The sequence below is a fragment of the Crotalus tigris genome, unplaced genomic scaffold (genome assembly GCF_016545835.1).
Source record: "Crotalus tigris isolate CLP2741 ecotype Arizona unplaced genomic scaffold, ASM1654583v1 scf7180000019434.231144, whole genome shotgun sequence".
NCBI classification, from domain to species: Eukaryota; Metazoa; Chordata; class Lepidosauria; order Squamata; family Viperidae; genus Crotalus; species Crotalus tigris.
In genome coordinates this window covers 90,186-111,477 of record NW_024097537.1, presented here as the reverse complement: position 1 = coordinate 111,477, position 21,292 = coordinate 90,186, and the positions used below count along the sequence as shown (strand labels likewise).

Below are 21,292 nucleotides of genomic sequence, written 5' to 3'. Positions count from 1 at the left end.
CCCTCAGAATGGGGACGCAAGGAGTGCTACAGGTCCCTCTCCAAAGGTTTCTCTAGCATCGTGGTGGCGAACCTGTGGCATGCAGAGCCCTCTCTGTGGGCACACGTGCCGTTGCCCCAGTCCTAGGCCTTCAGCAGGTTTTTATAAAACCTTTTCACTTTAGGCTTCCACCACTGTGTGCAAAAAAAAAAAGGGGGGGGGAATCAATCAATTTCAACTTCTTGTGGGGGAAAAAAAAGATCTTGCAAAGTTGGAATTGATTGAATGAAATTTTTAGTCCCACCCAGTCTGCCGTTACCACTGCAGCCACACCCACCCAATTGGCCACACCCGCCCAATGGGCCATGTCCACCCGGCACCCGATGATAAAGTGCATTTTGGATTGCAGTTTGGGCCCTCGGTCTCTAAAGGCTCGCCATCACTGCTCTAGCAGGACCAAGAGGGCCTTCTCCATCATGGCTCCTTCCCCTGTAGAACATCATCCCTGTGTAAATAAGATTAGTCCCTATTTTACTGCATGGTCGTGAAGACCTGGTTTTTGCCAATGAGTCTGGGGACTGTAGGTGGGATGGAGCCCATCAAATGGCTTATTTGATTGATTGTTGTCACCAGGTGGGATGAAGGCCAATCGTTTTTTATTGTTTTTATATTGGATTTTATCTTTGTAAGCTATCTGGAGTCACTGAGTGTAAGTTGAGCAGCCATACAAATTTTCATAAATAAATACATGAATACAATATATTGTGGAAAAATAAATTGTTTGATCTATCATAAAAGAGGTAGATGGTTGAAATTTGAGTATTAAAATATGAAGAAATCTGAGAATATATAGAAACTGGATACTATGGGGGACTCACTTCCAGGCAGGAAGAAGAGACAAACGTCTTTTTTTAAAAAAGCAAATCTTACATTTGAAAGAAAAACAGTGAAACTTACAAAATGACAGATACATTATGATATATAAGACATTTCAAAGACTTTTTTCACCATATATTTACTTTATTCAAAGAGAGTTAAAATACAAAACACCAAAATCGTTAAAAGAAAAAAAGACAAAAAATAAAAACCACAAGACACAAAAAAGTGTCTTTAAAAAAAGAAAAAAGACTAACACGTATTTCAAAGGTTTGGGTTTTTTTTAAAGAATTGGGAGAGAAACATATAACTGACAGCAATAATTGCTGTCTCTGCCAATACATTTTTTGAAGAAGATCCTAAAGAAGAAACAAAAGATGAGAAAGAATAATGTGGAAGAATTTACAGATCAGCAGACTAAAGAGGTGAAACGTATTATAACTGATATGAAACACTGGAAAATACCGAAATTGTGGATCATGAGATAGAAAAATGACCTGGCAAAGACTTACTAATGGATTTTTCAAAGAGAAATTCTAGAGTTTTAAAGAAATCTTTAAGTGGAAGGAAGCTTGAATGGAAATTCAGTCACATGACAGAAAATTGATGAATTAAACATCAAGATTTTAGAACCAACACAAAGAAATATAATGTTGATTTGTTTGGTCAGAGATAAAATAAAACTACGAAAAATGCTAGAAACCCTTTATGAACATTTTGTCAATACCTGAACAGAACTGACAACAATATTTGTGAATAGAAGAGAGGAATTGTGGAAAGAAATTACCATATAATTTCATAAGAGGTAGAGAAATATTAAATTTGTTGCAAAGATCAGAAGCACTTCTTTAAATATTTTTTTTCTTTCTGAACAATATTGCAATATTGTATGAAAGTGAATTTGGAGAAAAAGATAGACCTTTACAGGAAGAATTGCCACATAGCCAGAAATTGTTGTTAATATTGGTATCCTTGTCAATAAGGCAGAGAACTATTTTAGACACTAATCAGATCATTTTGTTTTAGATCGCCTGGGACATAAAGACACTTAATTTATTATTTTGGATTATGGAGGTATTAATAGGCAGAGTTTATTAATACTGCAGGGTCTTATCTAATCTATTTCATATATTATCAATTTTTTCAATAATTTTGTAATTAAAAAGTAGTTGACCAAATTTCAGCAGTATAATCTGGGGATGTTGTGGGGATTACAAAATGGACACTAAGTGGCCACTTGCAAACCACTGGTTGCCCACCTCCAACCTAACGTATTACACTTATATACACACTCCAGCTTTATGGTTTGTAAACCGTTAAAATGAAATAATTAGAATAAAATATTAATTTCATTTACTATTTCATATTAAAACATGCCTAACTGGCTTTAAGAACTATATTACATTTTAAAAAAAAAAAAGGAAAGGGGCATTGTCTTACCTGAACGCCTTTTCTCAGCATGAAGATGAAGCATCCACCGATGGGTAATCTCAGCATTCCTGCTCAGTTTAGACTAAGACCAAACTTTAGCCACGCCTCCCTTGGGCGGTCCTTTCCCCAGTTTTGACGAGGCGAAACATACATGAGGTCTGACACAATAGCTCCTCCTGTAAGAAATCTGCCTAGACTGGCTGTTAAGGGTGGGTGTGGATGCTACATCTTCATGCTGAGAAAAGGCGTTCAGGTAAGACAATGCCCCTTCTCCAGCATGATAGATGTAGCATCCACCGATGGGACATACCAAAGCCACCCATGTCCCTGACGGGAGGGAAGTCTAGGCTTGTGATTCGTGTGTAGAAACTACCTGCTGCAAGACCCTCCTGCAGAAAGAGGCGTTAGTCGCAGCGAACTTATCAAGCTTGTAATGCCTTATAAATTAAGAGGGGGAAGACCATGTGGCTGCCCTACAAATCTCAACAGAAGCCTGGGTTGACCAGGCCGCGGACGTGGCCACACTACGAGTCGAATGAGCTGTAATGTTGGCAGGAACCTGGAGAGACTGAATCTTATATGCATGGGATATGCACGCCCTGATCCATCTTCCAATGGTTGAAGATGACACCTTCAAACCCATGGAAGAAGGTTGGAAGGACACGAACAGTGCTTCCGTCCTGCAAAATGTTGCAGTTCGTTTCATGTAGTGATGCAAACCCCTACGCACGTCTAATGTGTGCCACAACTTTTCAAGGCGATGAGACGGTCGTGGACAAAAGTCCGGGAGAACCAGATCCTGAGACCTATGGAACCAGGTATTGACTTTCGGAATGAAAGAAGGATCCAATTTGAGGATCACTCTGTCATCCAGAAAAACACATAGGTCACACCTGACCGAGAGCGCGGCCAGTTCCGAAATGCATCTTGCCGATGTGATGGCTACCAAAAAGGCTACCTTCAAGGAAAGAAAGCGTAGTGAGCAAGATCTAATGGGTTCAAACGGTGACCCAGTGAAGACCTGTAGCACCTTTGGCAAATCCCATGTGGGATATCTATGTACCACAGGGGAACCAGTGTTAATGGCTCTCTTAAGGAAGGCCGTAACTGCAGAGTGATGTGATAACTGGACCTGATTCTCACAAGTGAGCACCGTGGATAATGCTGCAATCTGTCTGTGGATGGTATTATGAGACAGTCCTTTGTTCAGGCCCTCCAAAAGGTAATCTAAGATGATCAGGATGGTGACAGCCAGCGGGTCAATTTTTAGAGTGTTACACCATGCGCAGAAATTTCTCCATGTGGCATCATAAATCCTATTGGTTGAAGGACGTCTGGAGGCTTGAATTACGGTAATCACTCCAGATGAATAGGACTGCTTAGACAAGCTCTCCCGCTCAAGTGCCAAGGCGGCTAGTTGAAGCCACTGTGGTTCTGGGTGTTGGAGTTGACCCTGACTGAGTGCGATACGATCTGGTGGGATCCTCCACGGCGGGGAGATCGACAGATCCACGAGGTCGGCAAACCAAGGCCGCCTTGGCCAGTGTGGGACCAGCAAGATTAATTTTGCCTGTTCTAAGAGAAGCTTTCAGATGATTGCTGGGATCAGTGGAAATGGAGGGAATGCGTACAGAAGTCCCTTGGGCCACCTGCTGCGGAGAGCATCCGTTCCCTCCGCCCCCCATGACAGAAACCTTGTGAAGTATCTGGGCAGTTGAGCGTTTGCTGGTGAAGCAAACAGGTCCACCTGAGGCAGTCCGAATCTGTCCGAAATTTCCCTGAATAGGGCTAGATCCAAGCGCCACTCCGAGTGGTCTACCATCGCCCTGCTCAGGGAATCGGCTTGGCGATTCGCCTCCCCAGATATGTGTTCTGCACTTATGGATTCCAGATTGGACTCTGCCCACAGACCCAGTACCAGGGCCTCCTACATGAGGGACCAAGATCTGGTCCCTCCCTGCCTGTTGACATAGGCTTTGGCTGCGACGTTGTCCGTCATTATCAGGACGTGTTTCCCTGTTACTATGTTGGAGAATTGGCGAAGCGCCAGTGTACTGCCCTGAGTTCTAGCCAATTTATGTTGTGCGCTAGATCGGACTGGGACCATTGGCTCTGTGCCATGTGTGTCTGTATGTGTGCGCCCCATCCGAACAGACTGGCATCCATGGTCAGGATGAGTCTGTGAGGTTCCTTGAAAAGAGACCCCCTGTGTATAGCTGCCGACGCCCACCACTGGAGTGACAGCAGTGTGTGATGTGGAACCCTCACTTTCCGTGTGGAAGCACTCGTGTTCTGCTTCTGGAAAGGGAGTAGGAACCATTGGAGATGTCTGGAGTGAAGTCTGGCCCACGGTACTATTCCCAGACATGAAATCATCTTTCCCAACAGCTGAGACAGCTGGACAAGTGGCTGTCCTTGCGTTCTTGGGAGAGATAACCCTGCATAGGTTTGAATCTATCACTGCTCCTAGATGTAAGATCCGAGTGGACAGAGTAGTGTGGCTCTTTTTGAAATTCACGGAGAAGCCGTGCCTCTGGAGTGTATCTATTGTGGTCTGTAAATCTATCTGGGCAGAACGGAATGAACTGGACTGGATAATTATATCATCCAGGTAGCATTGCACTCGCACAGGCATCAGTCTGAGATGGGCCGCTAATACCGCCAGTAGCTTTGTGAGGATAGGCCGAAGGGCAGGGCCCTGTACTGATAATGTCTGCGCGCATGGCAAAACCGAAGGAATCTGCGGTGATGGGGTCGGATTGGGACATGAAGATAAGCTTCTGTCAAATCTATGGAGGAGAGGAAATCTCCCTTCCTGATGCTGGCCAGAATGGACCTGAGGGACTGTATCTTGAACCTCCTGTAAGTTAGGAAGTAGTTTAGTCCCTTCAGATCCAAAATCGCCCTCCAACCCCCTGAGACCTTGGGGACCACGAAGAGGATGGAGTAAAACCCCTTTCCCCTTTAGTCCAGAGGTACTGGTTCTACGGCCTCTATATCTAACAAGTGGGATATGGCCTTGGCTACCAACTCGGCCTTGTTTGCATGCCTTGAGGATGGACAGTGAATGAAACGATCTGGGAGAATGGATCTGAATTCTAGGGCTAGACCGAATCTTATGGTCTCCCTTACCCAGGTGTCGTTGGTAGTGACTTCCCAAGTGTCACTGAACAGAGCTAAGCAACCGCCTATAGGAGGATCCAATTTGGCGTCACTTAGACTTCCTATATGGGCGGCCCCCAGTTCCTCTGAAGGGACGCTTGGTTTGGAATTGACCCCTGGTTCCTGAGCTTTGGCGGTCCTGTTGCCGATCCTGTCTGGGGGAAAAGGATCGGGAACCTCTGGTCCAATCTGAGGACTGCCCTGATCGAAAGGGCTGTCTCCATTCCCAAGAACTTCCGGCATGAAAGGACTGCCTGCAAAATTCTTGTTGGGGTCTCCTCTCCACCTTCCTGAAGGGGTGAGCCAAGGTCTTTCGCTTGTCCTTCCCTTCTATTAGATATGGTTCCAGGACCGGGCCAAACAAATGAGTGCCACTGTATGTGTCTGTAGCTAGACGCCACCTTGATTTTAGGTCAGCCCTCCACTGTTTGAGCCACAACAATCTGCGTGATGCTACCGTGGCCGCTATAGATCTGGCAGAATATTTGGCTGAGTGGAGGGATGCATCTGCCATGTATTCCGCTGCAGCTACCAGCTTACCTAAGGTCTGTTGTGCACGCATCTGATCCGGAGAAATTAGAGCCTGTAACTCACGGAGCCACATGATGGAAGTCCTCGCGAAAAACGACGAGGACATTGCCGCCTTGATTGCCCAGGCCGAGACTGATGAGCCCTGCGGAGGGAAAACTCGAACCTTTTATCCTCCGCTTTGAGAACCTCCGCCATATCTCCAGGAATCGTGGATGTGGAGAACAATGAGGTCAAGGGAGTATCTACTGTAGGTACCTCTAGGAGGGAAGAAAATGCAGATGAGACATTAAACAGTTTCTTTTCCGTGCTATTGGGTGGAGGTAGAGTGGCCAATGAAATCCACTGCTTCTCCACCGTAGTGCGGAAAACCGCTGGGCAAGACACCTGTTTTTCCTCCACAACCTGTACCGCAAACAAAGGATTAGACTCCTGTGCAGTGGAGGTAGATGGTTGAGGCTCCTGCTCTGTAACCAAATTGGCCGTGGTGCAAGCCTTTAACAATAGTGACCTAAATAGAGAAGGATCAAAAAGACCCAATGTTGGGGTTGGATCCGGAGCCACCTCTTCATCCTCTGACATATGGATGTCAGTTATCTCCAAGTCCACAGACTCAGCTTCACCTAGCTGAGACAAAGTCTCAGAAATACCCGAGCCTGCTGACTGGAATTGCTCAGTGCGACCTACGGACAAGGGTTGAGGAGGCGGTATTTGTGAACACCTCTGTGCCATGGAAAATGACATAAATTGATCAAAGGCCTGGTGCATAAAGGTCTGGAACTGTTGTGCCCATAAGGTATGCTCTGCTGAACCAACACCTGCTGCAGTGGTTTCAGGAGCCTGTGGAGTGATAGTAGCAGACGGGACCGAAGGAGTAGGAGGAGGAGGTGGAGGAGTAGGAGGAATAGGAGGAGGGAGACCAACCTGTTCAGTTCCCCCTTGAGGAGACCAAGCTCTGGGAGCCTGATAAGATGGCACCAGTGGAGGCTCAAATGGTGAGCTGTCCAGCGAAGCAGGGGGAACCACTTCAGTTTCGCTGGACCTGAGCCGTTGAACCATGGAGAATTCTCTCTCCAGTGCCAGATGTCTTTTCGAGGCTTCTCGCTCAGCAGCCTTGGAGGGTTCTTTGGTGGCCAAATGCTTGGTCTTGGCCTTTTTTTTCCCCCGTGCTCAAATCGGAAGATCTGCGTTTAGATTGTGCAGGGGGAACATCAGAACCCTGCGATGTCTGAGGAGTATCACCATCTGCCATTGCACACTGGACCTTCCAGATAGGAGATGCCCAGGAGTGGGGTAAAGGCACGCAGATCAAGTTGTCCGGGAGGGAAGCTTCCCGCGCCCTGAACAACTGCAATGACAAACAGCCAGACAGCTCACTAGAACTATCCACTTAGGTCCTGTGACACAGCACCGCGAGCTAAAAGAACAGGTCTTCCAAAATTCTCCCTCAGAATTATCAACTGATAATGTATGTAATCAAAGGTATCCTCTAATGGGGCTTGTGCCTCTTTTTCTGTTGAATCCTTGAATTGGAATTGATATTTAATAACCTTAAAATACCCCCTTGAAAGCCTAGCGAAGCGGGCTATTCGAAAAAGAAACGGCCAGATCTAGGCCTCAATCCACCTTCCTTCAAGATGGCGGCCGCACCCAGGGTGTGGTTCAAAATGGCGGCCACTAGTCTCTTTGCCGCCCAAAATGGCGACCTCAGAGAGAATTGGTCTCCACAAGCCTTCTTTCTCTAGAGCTTAAGGGAGCCTTGACAATAAGCTTCTATTTCCCCTTTTTATTTATAAGGCAACAAGACTCGCGGTTAAGCTGTGCAGCCCTCGCTGTGGTCAGATTCCAGTCGGGACCTCGTGGCCACGAGGTAGTAAGGCTGCAGCCGGCTGGCCGCTCCGCTCGCTTCCAAAACGCCGACGATGGAACCGCGTCTGTTTGCCCGTCTGGCAATCTCCTTCATCGCGAAAATCAGCTGGGGGGAACTGATTTTCCGAACCCTCCTGCGTGGCTCCAATCGATCCCGAGGCCACGCAGGCCTCCTGGAAACGAAGCTCTAACACCAACTAAATTCCTACAAATCTGAACAATCACAACTGCCAATAAAATAAATGAAATCCTGAAACAAAAAAACTCTTCTCTCTATCCTAAAAACCTCTTTTGAATTAGCCTGACTGAGGAGCTACAGAAATTGTGTCCTACTGAGCTGAGACTAAGACAAAACTGGGGAAAGGACCGCCCAAGGGAGGCATGGCTAAAGTTTGGTCTTAGTCTAAACTGAGCAGGAAGGCTGAGATTACCCATCGGTGGATGCTACATCTATCATGCTGGAGAATACCATTTTATACTTTTTTTCAAGGTTTGGTTTTGTATATAGCACAGTCCTATGCAAAATTTCCATTTCTGTCATGCAATATGATATGTGGGCATATCAAATTCTAAATATGGGAAGAACTGTTCTGAATTTGATTATCTCATTATCCTACCATCCTTCTCTGTTCCTTTCTCTTGATGAAAACTTTGATTCCCTTGTACCTTTATTTTGAAAGGCTTCTGCTGAACACATCAATGTTTCTTTTGTATCAAGTAAAAATGGCATTTCTTGGTAGTCAGCAGTAGCAGAACTGTATTAAAATAGATCTGTTCTGTCTCTCTTATCAAAAGAAAAGACTTTAAATTGTTACAGCATATAGCTCTGTAACTGAAATAGACATACATTTTTAAAAATACATGTAAGACTTGGTTGTTTTAAAAGGATAAGGAAATCAGAAATATGAAAGACATTTATTCAGGGCAAAGAACAAAGAGGAAAGATAAGACGATGATGGATACCAAAAGGAAAAAGGTGTATAAAGTTAGTGAAGCCTAAAAACTGAAAAAAAAACCTGAACGTTTATAGATATAATGAAAGCTATATTTTTGAGTAGATTTTATTAGAGCTGTGCAGAGGCACTTTTCTTATACTGTGGATGAATTTACCAGATGGGATGATTTTACCTGGAGATGTTCTGAAGAAATTTCAGAAACAAGCCACAAATGGCTGTTAAGAGTCAAAACATTTTTTTAAAATTATTCCTGGAAACTTATTAGCAACCATTGCAATACCTACAGTATAGGTGTAAAGACGGATGAAGCAGCTATTACTGGTTATAGTAAAGGCAGCTGCATTTTGCATCAGTCGGTGAAATTCCTCCAGTTTCCAACTTCTGAAAGTTCTCTGGCTTCCAATTGCCCAGCCAGGAAAAACTATAAATACAGGAGGAATTTTAGAGAGAATTATACTGTAATTGGGACAGATAAACAATTAGATATTTTTGAACAAGTAGTAACTACAATATTTCCTTATAGTGTGTTTCATCCTATCAAGATGGCCACAGCTCCAGGCACTTGGAGGCAAGGTAGAAGTAGGCATCCCTGCTACACTGATGCTACCTCACCCCAATCTGTCAGATGATCTTTCCAAAGATGTTTGTGTAGATATAGGATATATAGAATTTCTCTATCTGAGAAATTTTTCCACTGTGAGATTCCAAATGGAAGGGTCCACTGTAGTAACCTATCCTTCCCTGCCAGCAGAGGTTTGAATCTTCTGGTCAGGATTATTTTCACTGTAAAATAATGCCCTTAATCCCAAATCCTCAAATGCAATATAAAAGGAAACAATGACTGGCAGTGAATGCAGTTGAGAGATCAAGGACCAGAAAGGGTGCATTTCCTACATCTAGGTCTATGGTGGTGAACCTGTGGCACGCGTGCCAGAGGTGGCACGCAGAGCCCTCTCTGTGGGCATGCATGCTGTCACCCCAGTCCTACGCCTTCAGTTGGCTTTTAAAAAACCTTTTTGCTTTAGGCCTCCACTGCCATGTGCACAAAAAAAAAGAATCAATCAATCAATTTCAACTTCTCGCGGGGAAAAAAAGATCTCGCAAAATTGGAATAGATTGGTTGAACTTTTTAGTCCTACCCAGTCTGCCATTACCACTGCAGCCATGCCCACCCAATGGGCCACACCCACCTAATTGGCCACACCCACCCAATGGGTCATGCCCACCCGGCACCCAATGATACATAAGTGGGTTTTAGGTTGCAGTTTGGGCACTCGGTCTCTAAAAGGTTTGCCATCACTGATCTAGGTTCCCCAAAATTAATAATCTACCAGTGATCAATTCCACTTTATTCTATGTCTCAGACTGAATCCTGACTGAAAAGGATCCAATTATCTATTTCTTAAGAGATCTTTAAAGATAAAAGTTAAAACTATGCTACCTTCTCAAAAGCTTTCTGCAAAAAGACTGGGAATCACTGTCAGTTGTTCAAACTCCCTGGATCTAGGGAAGTCTCTTCAAGAGGGCATACTAACGCCTAATTAAAGACATTACAGGTAATCCTTGGTTTACAATTGCAATCTGATATAATTGGACAAAATTCAGGCTTCCAAAATGTCATTAGACAAAACCTCCCCTTTTCTTCGTGTATGTTTCTAATTTGTAAGTTAAGTGTAATTCATTTATTTTTAATGTGTTCAATTATTTCCTTTAAGATTGCTTAATTGCACTACTTATCAGCAGAAAACAGAATATATCTAATAAATATATACATAACACATATAAAGAAATAGAGCTAGAAAGGAAAAATAGACCATAGACAATAGACAAATTGGAATACTTATGTTTATTTTCCCATTAAACATTAATTAAATGTAAAAAATTAAAGATCTTGGAGTGTACTTATTGTATCTTTATACTCTAGGTTAGATAGGGTAGGCACATTTCTAGTCCTTACCTACAAACATTGCCATTTTATGGGAGCTAGGAAACAAGTCTTTTTTGTGGCAGCCCTGCCCTAAGGAGCACATTTTCCCCTTAAATTTGGCAGCCCTCAATCTTTCTTCCATAAAGCACTGAAGACCTGACTTGTCCCCCAAGCAATGGGATAAGATCAGGTGACTACATATCAGAAGTTTGATATGGCACCAGGTTTTTTGTTTTATGCATTTGTTTTAATAGTTTTTAAAATTGTTGATTGGAAGATATATCAAAGTTATAAGATGGGCAGCTATTTACAGTAAATCAGAATTTCCCAACCTTTCCAGTTTTGCCAACTGGCGGAGAGGGGGGGCACGAGAGAATAGCTCCAAACAAGTGGTGGGCACACATGTAGATTTGCACGAGCAGCGCAAGTGGGTATGTGCATGCCCTCACCCAATACTTTCATGGTCTGGTTCCAAATGACTTAAGACCCAGTAGTAGGCCGCAGCCGGGGATTGGGGACCCCTGCAGTAAATGATTTAAATGAATATTTCAATAGATGCAATGCTATTTCTAATACTGAATTTTACATTCAAAAGTTTTAAAATGTTTTAAAATTTGAGCATACCAAAAGTAATTTTTGGATCTAATTTGGATTTAGAATTGGATCTAATTCTAACTTTTGAAAGAAAAACACAGAAATAGGCATCCATTAGAAATCAAGGAACAAAAATCAGCATATATTGACAAACAACAAAAAGCTGAGTTTTTCAATAGTATCTTTATTTTTACAAAAATATGGAAATTATTGAACAAATGAAAATTACTTTCAAATAATATATTACTTTCTACAAGTAACACATTAAATTTGGCATTAGAAATAAAAAATAATTAAATAGACATGCCACTGTAGAAGTTCATCTAATTTTTATTATTTTATTATGCATGTTAATCACCCATAGTGAAGATTTAACCCATGCACATGAACAACCTCGAATAAATACCCCGGTACCCTTTATATTTTTTACAGCCTTCATATATCCACATAGGAATATATTTTTCTCCATAGAAAACATATTAAATAACTCAAGAATGAGAAGTAAATTGAATTACATTTTTAGGGGGTATAAAGTGAATGATCCAACAAAGATGGGAACACTTCAGTAAGAGCTATAATATTCACCATAAAATGGAGTATGCTGCAGGCAAGAGGATAGATATGATCACCGATATGAAAAAGTGTTTAAATTAAATAAGGCATTATTACCTTATGGGAAACAAATGTTAAGAATTGTCATTAAAAAAAGAAGCTCGCAGAAGGCAGCAACTATCCTCACAGTGAGCTAAAGGAAGATCGATGGAAGAGCAAGAAACCAATTGTCATTGTACTCCTTCTGAAATACACAAGGGATAATCTTATGCTATGTCACAGGAGACACTGTCAGACTTATGTGGCAGACTGGCATTCTATTCTGTACAGTCATTTCATCTTCAACACTTTGATCACAATATCATTGTATTCCAAATGTCATTTCATCAACATACACCATCATTTTTAATTTTTATTCTAGACATGCTGTCTATCATTCCACCTGTTATTCTTTGTAAACATACACCTGTGATACCCCTATATGTCATCATTCTATTATGCAATAATATTTTGTGAATATTTTAGCCTAGCTAGCATCACTTCTCATTCCTGCCTTTTATCTTTCTATTCCAAGTTTAACCATATATCTGATTTCTAGTCAAGCCGCCCTCCACTTTTTTATATTATTTGAGTCACCCATTAAATAGTCTTCTGAAAACTAAGAAGAAATTAGCATAACATAATTAACAAATGTTAGCAATAAAAGTGAAATATCAACTGATATCACTGAACACCACAGAAAACACTTTCCCTTCTTTGTGCACTGAATTTCTGCAGGGAGAGAGATGCTTTATGCAGCACTGTGGACTATTTCAGGAACATACTGGCAGCTAGAACATCATAACTGCTTGATTTTCAACAGATATCGTGTTTTCGTGAAAATAAGCCCAGGTCTTATATTTATTTTTTGTCCAAAAGACCCAATAGGGCTTATTTTGGGGGGTCTTGTTTTTTCATGATGTCCAGCCCGGCCGGCGGCCCAACCCCCCAGGCAACTCAGGTTTCCCTCGGTGAGGACAAAAGATTTGGAAACTGCCTTTTCATTTATATTAATCATCAATACTGAAATACATCCCTTTATTTTTCCCCCCAAAAAATGATTTGTATTTACGATTAGCCTCCTTGAACGCCAATGGGAAGGCGCAGTGTAAATTCTGCGTATGAGCCACGGAAATACAAAAACTTACACCCTCAAAGCTCACACCACTTCCTCGTTCGGGGCATAACTCTGCTTTATAGGTGCATTCAATTTTGTGGCTCAGCTAAACTCTACAGCTGCAAAGGACTGCAGTTCCCATCACCTTCAGGAAGCCCGAGCGACAGAAACCTTAGGCCAGGCTCCTCGCAGCTGAAGCAATCCGGCTCACCCGGAGTAAGGTTGGCCTCTGCGGGTGGAGTGGCCTATCCCCATCCTCCAGCTCCGCTGGACATGTGGAACAAGCCTCTTGCGACGACCAACCTGACCCTGGGCAAGCTGGATTGCTTACCAGGAAAGGCTGTGCATTGCGAAAGGACTGCAAAAGGCGTGCCTGGATCCCTGCAGCTCCTGGAGACTCTGAGTGCTGTTTTTGGCACCGTGTCTGTGTGCACGTCTACCTTGCTGTTTTCGGCAGTGCTTCGGATCAGCTGCAGCACACCATGAAGAGGATGGCTGAGGTTTGGGGATGATCTATTCCCATTCGTAGAGTGGTCACCGTCCAATTGCTGCACTGCCTCTTGAGAGGGCAGCATCAACTGCCAATGCAGTGGCAGGGAAGGCAGAAAGCAATCCCACCCACCAGATCAGCCTGGTGGAGGTGGGGTGGAAACCGAGCGGCACCAAAAATAGTGCTCAGAGCCTCCAGGAGCTGCAGAAATCTGGGCTCACCCTTTGCAGTCGTCCTCCTGCAACACGCAACCTCTCCCTGTAAGCAGTTTAGCTCACCCAGGGTCAGGTTGGCCGTCGCGGGAAACTCATCCCACATGTGCAGCGGAACTGGAGGATGGGGATAGGCCACACCTCTGACGACAGCCAACCTGGGTGAGCCGAATTGTTTCAGCTGTGAGAAGCCTGGCCTAAGGCTTCCATCGCCCAGGCTTCCTGAAAGTGATGGGAACTGCGGCCTGCCGCAACTGAAGAGTTTAGCTCAGCTACAAAATTGAATGCACCTGTAAAGCAGTGGTGCACCCCGAGTGAGGAAGCGGCATAAGCTTTGAAGGTGCGAGTGTCTGTATTTCCATGGCTCAAGCACAAGATTCACACCACGCCTTCCCATTGCCATTCATGGAGGCTAATCATGGTAAATGCAAATCGGTTTTTTTGAAAAGTAAAGGGATGTATTACAATATTGAGGATGAATGTAAATGAAAAGACAGTTTCCAAAGCCTTCCTCCCCCACCGAGGAAACCTGAGTTGCCTCCCAGAGTGAGACGTCTTGGGACACCCAGTCACTTCCGGAGGCTGCTTAGGGGTGAGGGTGCAACAGAGAAGCTGATGGTTAGGCCCCGGCTAGTCCCCATCCCCCCTGCCCGCTGGATTTGCTAATCCAGGGCAGGGATAGAAAAGAGGCAACCTCTGCTTGCTTCAGGCTCGACTTCCTTAACATTCAGGCCATCTCTCAGCAGCAGCAGCAGCAGGCAATGCGGGGTGGGGCAGATGATCCAGCATGCCAAAAAAACCTACAGTGGGACAGAGTGGGCAGGGTCTTAAGTAGGTCTTATTTTGGGGGTAGGTCTTATTTTAGGGGAAACATGGTAATATATGTGTAGTGGTGTGGTTAATGATTAAGGTGCTGGACTTGCTTTCCTTTCCTTAGCCAATCCAATGGGACTTACTAAGTGGGTATAATACTATTTTGCCCAAATAGTGAGAATTGTTTTAATTTTGTGATCACAAAATCACAAGTATTAATTTTTAGCTCTCTTGAAAATTATTAAGATCCAAAGAATACAAATTTGTACTGATAAAGGTTGGAGTCATCAAGTTTTCTAGACCAGGGGTCATCAACCTTTTTGGATTGGTGGCCCGGTGGAAGAGGGAAGTGCATGTGCAAACATGAATATTGTCATACGTGTGCATGAGCGTATAAACAGGCTACAAATATGCACAGCACGCAAACGGGACTGCGAACATGCGCGCAAGGCTTCAGTGATGGCAGCACCTGTGTGAGGCTTGCCGCACCGCCACTGCCAGGCTCGCAGTGATGCTACCACCAGTGCGAGGCTCATGCTGCTGTCCCCTGTGCTGCCCTGGCATGAGGTTTGCACTGCGTATCGCGCCAAGGCCCGCAGCAATGCTTCTCTGGTGCGAAATTCATGCCGCCGCCCCTGTGCAAGGATCGCACCACAGCCCGCAGCAATCCCACCCCAGCGCGAGGTTCGTGCCGCCACCCCTGCGTGAGGATAGTGCTGTGGCCCACCTGCCGCTTACAGTGCTGCCACCGCCTATACAAAGTTCATGGCAATGCCACCATCTGCGTGGGGCGCGCTTGCAGCACTGCTGACCCGTGCAAGATTCATGGCAACACCGCCACCCATATGATACTAGCAGCGCTGCCACCACTCACACAACACTCATGGCAATGGTGGCTCAAGGGGGAGTTAGTATGCGCATACACGCATGCACTGCCCAGCTACTCACACAGCCCGGCGGCCAATAGGCCACGGCCTGGTAGTAGGCCACGGCCCATTGGTTGGAGTCTTCTGTTCTAGACTGTGGGACTTGTCTCTTGAGTTTATACTCAAGAGGCATGTCTATCTGCTTGAATAATCATAAATGCTACCTTGGGATATATAAAGTGCCTATTACATCTATATACTACTAAAACTCTCACTCCTGTAATCTTTAACTGGATAAAACAATACATCATAGGGCAACAATTTTTGAACCAGGATACCTCAAATGTGCTAACTTACAGAATATGTTCAAAATCTAGGACCCATGATTTTTGTGGCACTGATTTTGGCAAATTTTATAAAACATTTTATGACATAAACTTATCATAAAACAGTTTATGAAGTAATACAAAATGCAATAAAACATTTCTAATGTAGAACCATGCTATGACCACAATTGGGACTGGGATTACCATTTAACTGAGAATTACAGGTTGTTAAGGAAGTATCCACCACAATCCAAGCCATTCGGGGCTTGATTCCTCCTAGCTCTGAGCGTTAGTAAGTTAAGGGACTACCACCAACTCTCCACATTGGCCTGTCTCTTCCACATCCTTACCCTTTGGCTGCCCTGCACCTTAACTCACAGGGTAACAGTCTCAGAACTGTGCAGAACCTGGGAAGCTGCAACCACACAGTCCAGTCCTGGTCACCTTCCCTATCCTGCACTCCAAGACCCCTGTCAGCCTGCTGCCTCAGCTCACCTTTTCCGCCTTCTTGCTCCTGCTGCTGCTGTTGTATGCCCAGTATGGCTACTTGGGCACAAACTGTGAATGCACTGTGTTCCTGGATGTTTGGGGCTGGCTATGCACGGTAAAAGAGGAAAGAAAAACACAAACCAACTTAAAGGGTTTTTCCCTTTTTCGCCATGTGAAGCCAGCACCATGTTGCCCAGGAACACAGAACAAAGGGGGGAATTGGTGCACTATGGACCCTTTAAATGAATTTGTGCCTTTGTTTCCCCCGTGAAGCCAACCCCATATAGCCCATCAGCTAGGTTGACCCTGCTCTAATGGAATGTCAGAATGACCTTAAGGACAGTGGAGAAGAGAGGTTTCCGAAGGAACATCTCTTTTCCCCGTTCTCAAGATTATTTATACATTCTATTAAACCAGCCTCCTCAGTAGAAGCAACAAACAGAAGTGAAGTTGAGCTGGGCAGCAGGGCACCAAAAGGGAATAGTTGAGAAAACATAGGTGGGGGGAGGGAGTTAAAGCACACTTACAGTCGTAAGTATGGCCAGGCTTCCAAGTGCCTGAATTTTGATCATGTGATTCAGTTGTAGTTACCCTGCTCTTCAGATCCCAAGAATAGTGACAAAGATACTAGGCAGTATTCAGAACATACAATTCTAATGATGTTAACCATGGCAACTGGGATCAGAACCAGCTTCCCCACTGACTTTGTTTGTCTGAAGCTCGCAAAGAAGATTGCAATGGCAACCATGTGATTATAGCAGGGCTTTTCAACCTTTTCACCCATCGTACCACTTTTAGGATATGGCAATATCCGAGTACCACCAGTCGCTTAGCAAGGTGTCAAAAAATTGATGACCAAAAAAAAAAGGAAAAAAGTGATAAAGTACAGGTAGTCCTCAACTTACAACAGTTCGCTTAGTGACTGTTCAAAGTTACAATGGCACTGAAAAAAGTGCCCCCCAAGCCACAGCCGAGCAAGACACCTGCCTGCCTGCCCCGCGGCACTCTTCCTCCTGTCCGACGTTTCCATTGTTGTGAGCATTTCTGTTGAGGATTGGCAGTGGGGGTAGGGTGGGGGTTTATTCCCCCCGTCTGCTGGATGGTTGCAGCAGGTTTTGGTCACTTCACATGACCCTGAGACACTGTGACCGTCATTAAATATGAATCAGTTGCCACGCATCTGAATGTAAATCACAAGACCCTGGAGATGCTGCAACAATCCAGCTGATTGGCGCTTCTTCTGGGCTCAGAAGCGCCAGGATCAGTGCTGCTTTCCAGCTGATTGGTGCTTCTTCTGGGCTCAGCAGAAGCGCCAGGATCAGCACCGAACTCCAACTGGAGCCTGGCGCTGATCCTGGCACTTCCGCTGAGCCCGGACACCCCTGCAGCTCTAGCCATCTGTCGCTCAGGCTTGTGCAGTGCTACCACCAGTTCAGCCCATTCCCCTCCCCCACTACCACTTTTCTAAGATGATTGCATACCATCTGCCAGGTGCCAATGTACCACAGGTTGAAAAGCCCTGGACTATAGGACATTGCAATGTTGTTAATTGAAATCCAGGCACCAATTTGTTCTGACAAAGGCAAAACTAAAGTGCTTGAATTTATAAACCATTTCTTTCTTAATAAACTCAACTAAGCATCTAACAATCTAATGATTTAAAATGATGATCAATTGCAATAATGTTTTGTTTTCAAAATATGAGATACTATTTTTATCTCCAAGATCTAATATATCTACAATCACAACAGTGATAAAACTGAATCTATAAACGAAATTATTCTCAGATAAATCATTTTCCTATAAGAAGATTTTACCATTATACCTGCTTATATAGGATAATAAATCAAATCAATTGCACATCCTCTCCTGGTCAGTGATGACACCAACTTGACAACATTTTAAAAAGTGGTGGAACATATGCTTTAAACTTACAATATTTATAATGCAATCATATTATATTTATGCCCAATCAGCTGCACATTGTTGCTATAAATAGGGACAATTGAATTTTGATTACAACTTATACAAATCCATCATGATGCTTCCGCTTAGTATTTCTAAGACCAAGAGGGGACACATAAGGTCAATTACACTGAACCCATGACATTTTAAAGAAAATTTACAAAAAAAATCAACTGTCTTTTTGTGTATGTATGTGTGTGTGTGTGTGTGTGTGTGTGTGTGTGTGTATAGATAGATAGATAGATAGATAGATAAAATTCAGCATCATGCCTCAATGATTATTTAATAAGAATCAAACACATACTGTAAAATAATCTGTCAGATGTTTTTCTGCATAGATTGAAGAAAATACTACATCAATCAATCAAGTGTAGTAATATTACATTTATAAAGTTATCTTAACAATTAGAATCCTATTTTTACTGAGTACTGTGTTTTACAAAATATAGTTAATATTTGTTCTAAAAAGAAGAATGTTTTGAATTTTACCTATATCGAACAATAACAAATTTAAGATTCCTTTCATTTACTGCCCATTTTTCTTGACAATGTTCCATTTACTTGTTATCTAAGTTTTTAAAAAGACATCAGCAATATGACAGTACTGATCATCTTTTTCAAGATGAATATTCAGATTTACATTTTTGCACATTATTTGTAATGCAGATTAAAGCTATTATCAATACTATCTCTGTACTCAATAATTTTGTATTTAATCTGTTGAGCTGAATTGTTAAACTTATTGCAGATTTCACATTCCAAAAACATGAAAAACTCTTCTTTTCACCATTTAAAAATATGGCTAATAAGGACAAAGAAAGACCTCACACATACTGAATTGGAAAGAGCAGCTTTAGAAAGTCCAGTTGTGGTCAGTAAATTAAAAACAAGCCCCTTACTTGAGGCAGATTTTTTTTTTTTAAAAAAAAAGGCAAAGCTGAGAGCAGATCTGATGTTGCCCATGCCCCAGGAGGATTTTATTTTCACTATCGAGGCCGGGAGGGGGACATTTTAGTTATTAGTAAATAAATCAAGCAGCAGAGAGCAAGGCCTAAACGCCTGCCAAAGGAGTCCGGGCCTAGCTTTCTTCCCTCCCTTCCATACAGCCTGGGATTGATCTCAGGGCCCTATTCGTTGCCAAGAAAATGTAAAAAGGCAAGAGAGCGAGAAAGAAGAATCATATCGAACCACAAAAGCACATGGGGCGAATGTAAAATATAAACACGGCATTGGGCTCTGAGTGGCTGTTATTAAAGGCCTGAATTACTAAACATGAGAGGCGGGGAAAGTCGGGCGGCCATTTCAATAATATAAACCTCCCCGAATTAGACATTATTCAAATGAGAACGAGAGAGGGAGGGGGGAGGTGAAGAGGAAAGAATTAAACAAGAGGCACATTTAACCTGCCACCCCAGAACCCTGACCTTGCCAAACAACACATGGCAAGTGGGGAAGCACTGTTGACAGCTCCCTCTCTCTTCTCCCCCGCCCCGCTACCCACAAACCAAGGAAAGAAACCCCTATGCTCTGCCTCCATCTCTTAAGAGGGAAGATCTGGCAGGCCAGTCCAAGTCCGGTCGGGCAAGCGGACAAACCGACCCCGTGCATTTCCTAACTGGAGTCCTATCTCCTCCAAGAAAGGAGGCATATGTAGCCTGATGAAGAGAAAATCCCTATCGAGCAGCCCGCGCCCTCGAGGTTTCTTTCAGGCCAAAGATGCCCACCCTGAGGGCAACCCCAAACTCCCCTTGGCGCGTAGGCCTCGGCCTCTGGGGAAATTAGGCTGCCTACGGGAAGAGGGCAGACGGCTGCAGGGTAGAGGCAGAAATCCTTAAAACAGGCACTTTTCCCGTCTTTCCCCCAAGCCAGTGAGACCTCTGAGGGGACGCGGACGCAGATCCATTGGGGGCCCCAAACACTGGATGCGGCAAGGTTGAGCGCCCTCCTGTTGGCTCTTCTCTACCCGTCCCCCTCCTCCGGCCGTTGCTGCGCCGCCCCCCTCGTCTGAGCCTACTATTATACAGTAGATGAATATGCAAAGCAGCTTGGTAGCGGCGGCAACGGTCGGCCTAGCTCTCGGAGTTGGGCTCCACGAACGAGGGTGGGGGAATCCTGTCCGTTGCCCCCCCGTGCCCGCGCGCGCGTGTATGTATATGCGTGCCCTGTGTCTCTTGTGTCTGCACAGCGGCTACCCCCCCAGCTCCCTCCTGTGCCGTTAATTATAATTCTGAGTACTAATAAATTATGCTAAGCGAGGAAGGCGGGCGGCGGGGGGGCGCGTGTACGAGTATGAATATGAATATGTAAAATGCAGTAATGATTACCTGCCGCCACCGCCGCCGCCGAACTCTCATCTTGACTCGCTGCTCCTCCGTCCGCCATTTTGAATATTTTAATCAAAATCGGCCGCCCGATAAACCCTCCCTTGCTTGTTTGCTCCTTGGTTGCCCCCTCCCTGCTCGCATTCCTTTTTGCGCAGGCGCCGATTGGATGCCTCTGTCCCTCTCCCTTTTTTCCTGATGCGGCCGGTGCGCATGATCGCCTCCCCCTCCCCCCCGTTAACCCCGCGCCTACCGGCTCCGTTTGCTGGACAAAATCGAGACGTCCGCTAGGCGCAAGTGGGCGGAATATGGGATGACCCCGGGGACCGAAGTAAATCCAACCAGCTACAAAGCGACTTTTTCTGTATGTTTTGCGACTCTAGTCAAAGCGTAAGAGTCACAAAGACAAGCCAGTTAGGTGAACTCCATGAAGGGTTTATTCAAATAACAAATATTCTTATTGAATCGCGGAGGGGTGCTCACTTCTCAGTCTGCACCAGCTTTAGTTTTGTATTGAGCTCTTCCTGACCTCATAGCTCACGCATTGCCTGGGAACAGAGCCCCCAGCTGTAGGGGATTCTTAGTTATTTCAATTTTCTTCCCACGTTTCTTATGCTATCCCTGAGTGAACATTATTTTGAGTTAACTTTTTCCTTTCGGCATTTGAATCTAAGCATTCCAATCCTGTCCATATTTTATTCAAATGTAATCCCTGTACATTATTTGGAAATTCATTTTCACCACTTTCAATTTAAAATACAGAAATTTCAGTTACCTATT

The 21,292-nt window shown here is 44.2% G+C and overlaps 1 protein-coding gene across 6 annotated transcripts in view; it reads right to left on the bottom strand.

Annotated features, from left to right (window-relative positions):
* LOC120316623 (POU domain, class 2, transcription factor 1) overlaps positions 1 to 20,605 on the bottom strand; it is a 136,889-nt gene extending 116,284 nt beyond the window's left edge. For 5 of the 6 annotated variants that reach the window (XM_039362404.1, XM_039362407.1, XM_039362408.1 and 2 more), the window contains exon 1: positions 20,516 to 20,605. In XM_039362404.1, the coding sequence (XP_039218338.1) occupies positions 20,516 to 20,573 (58 nt within the window). In that variant the 5' untranslated portion in view covers positions 20,574 to 20,605. The remainder of the gene's footprint in view (positions 1 to 20,515) is intronic. The other variant, XM_039362406.1, reaches the window with a different exon arrangement.
* Positions 20,606 to 21,292: the final 687 nt, after the last annotated feature.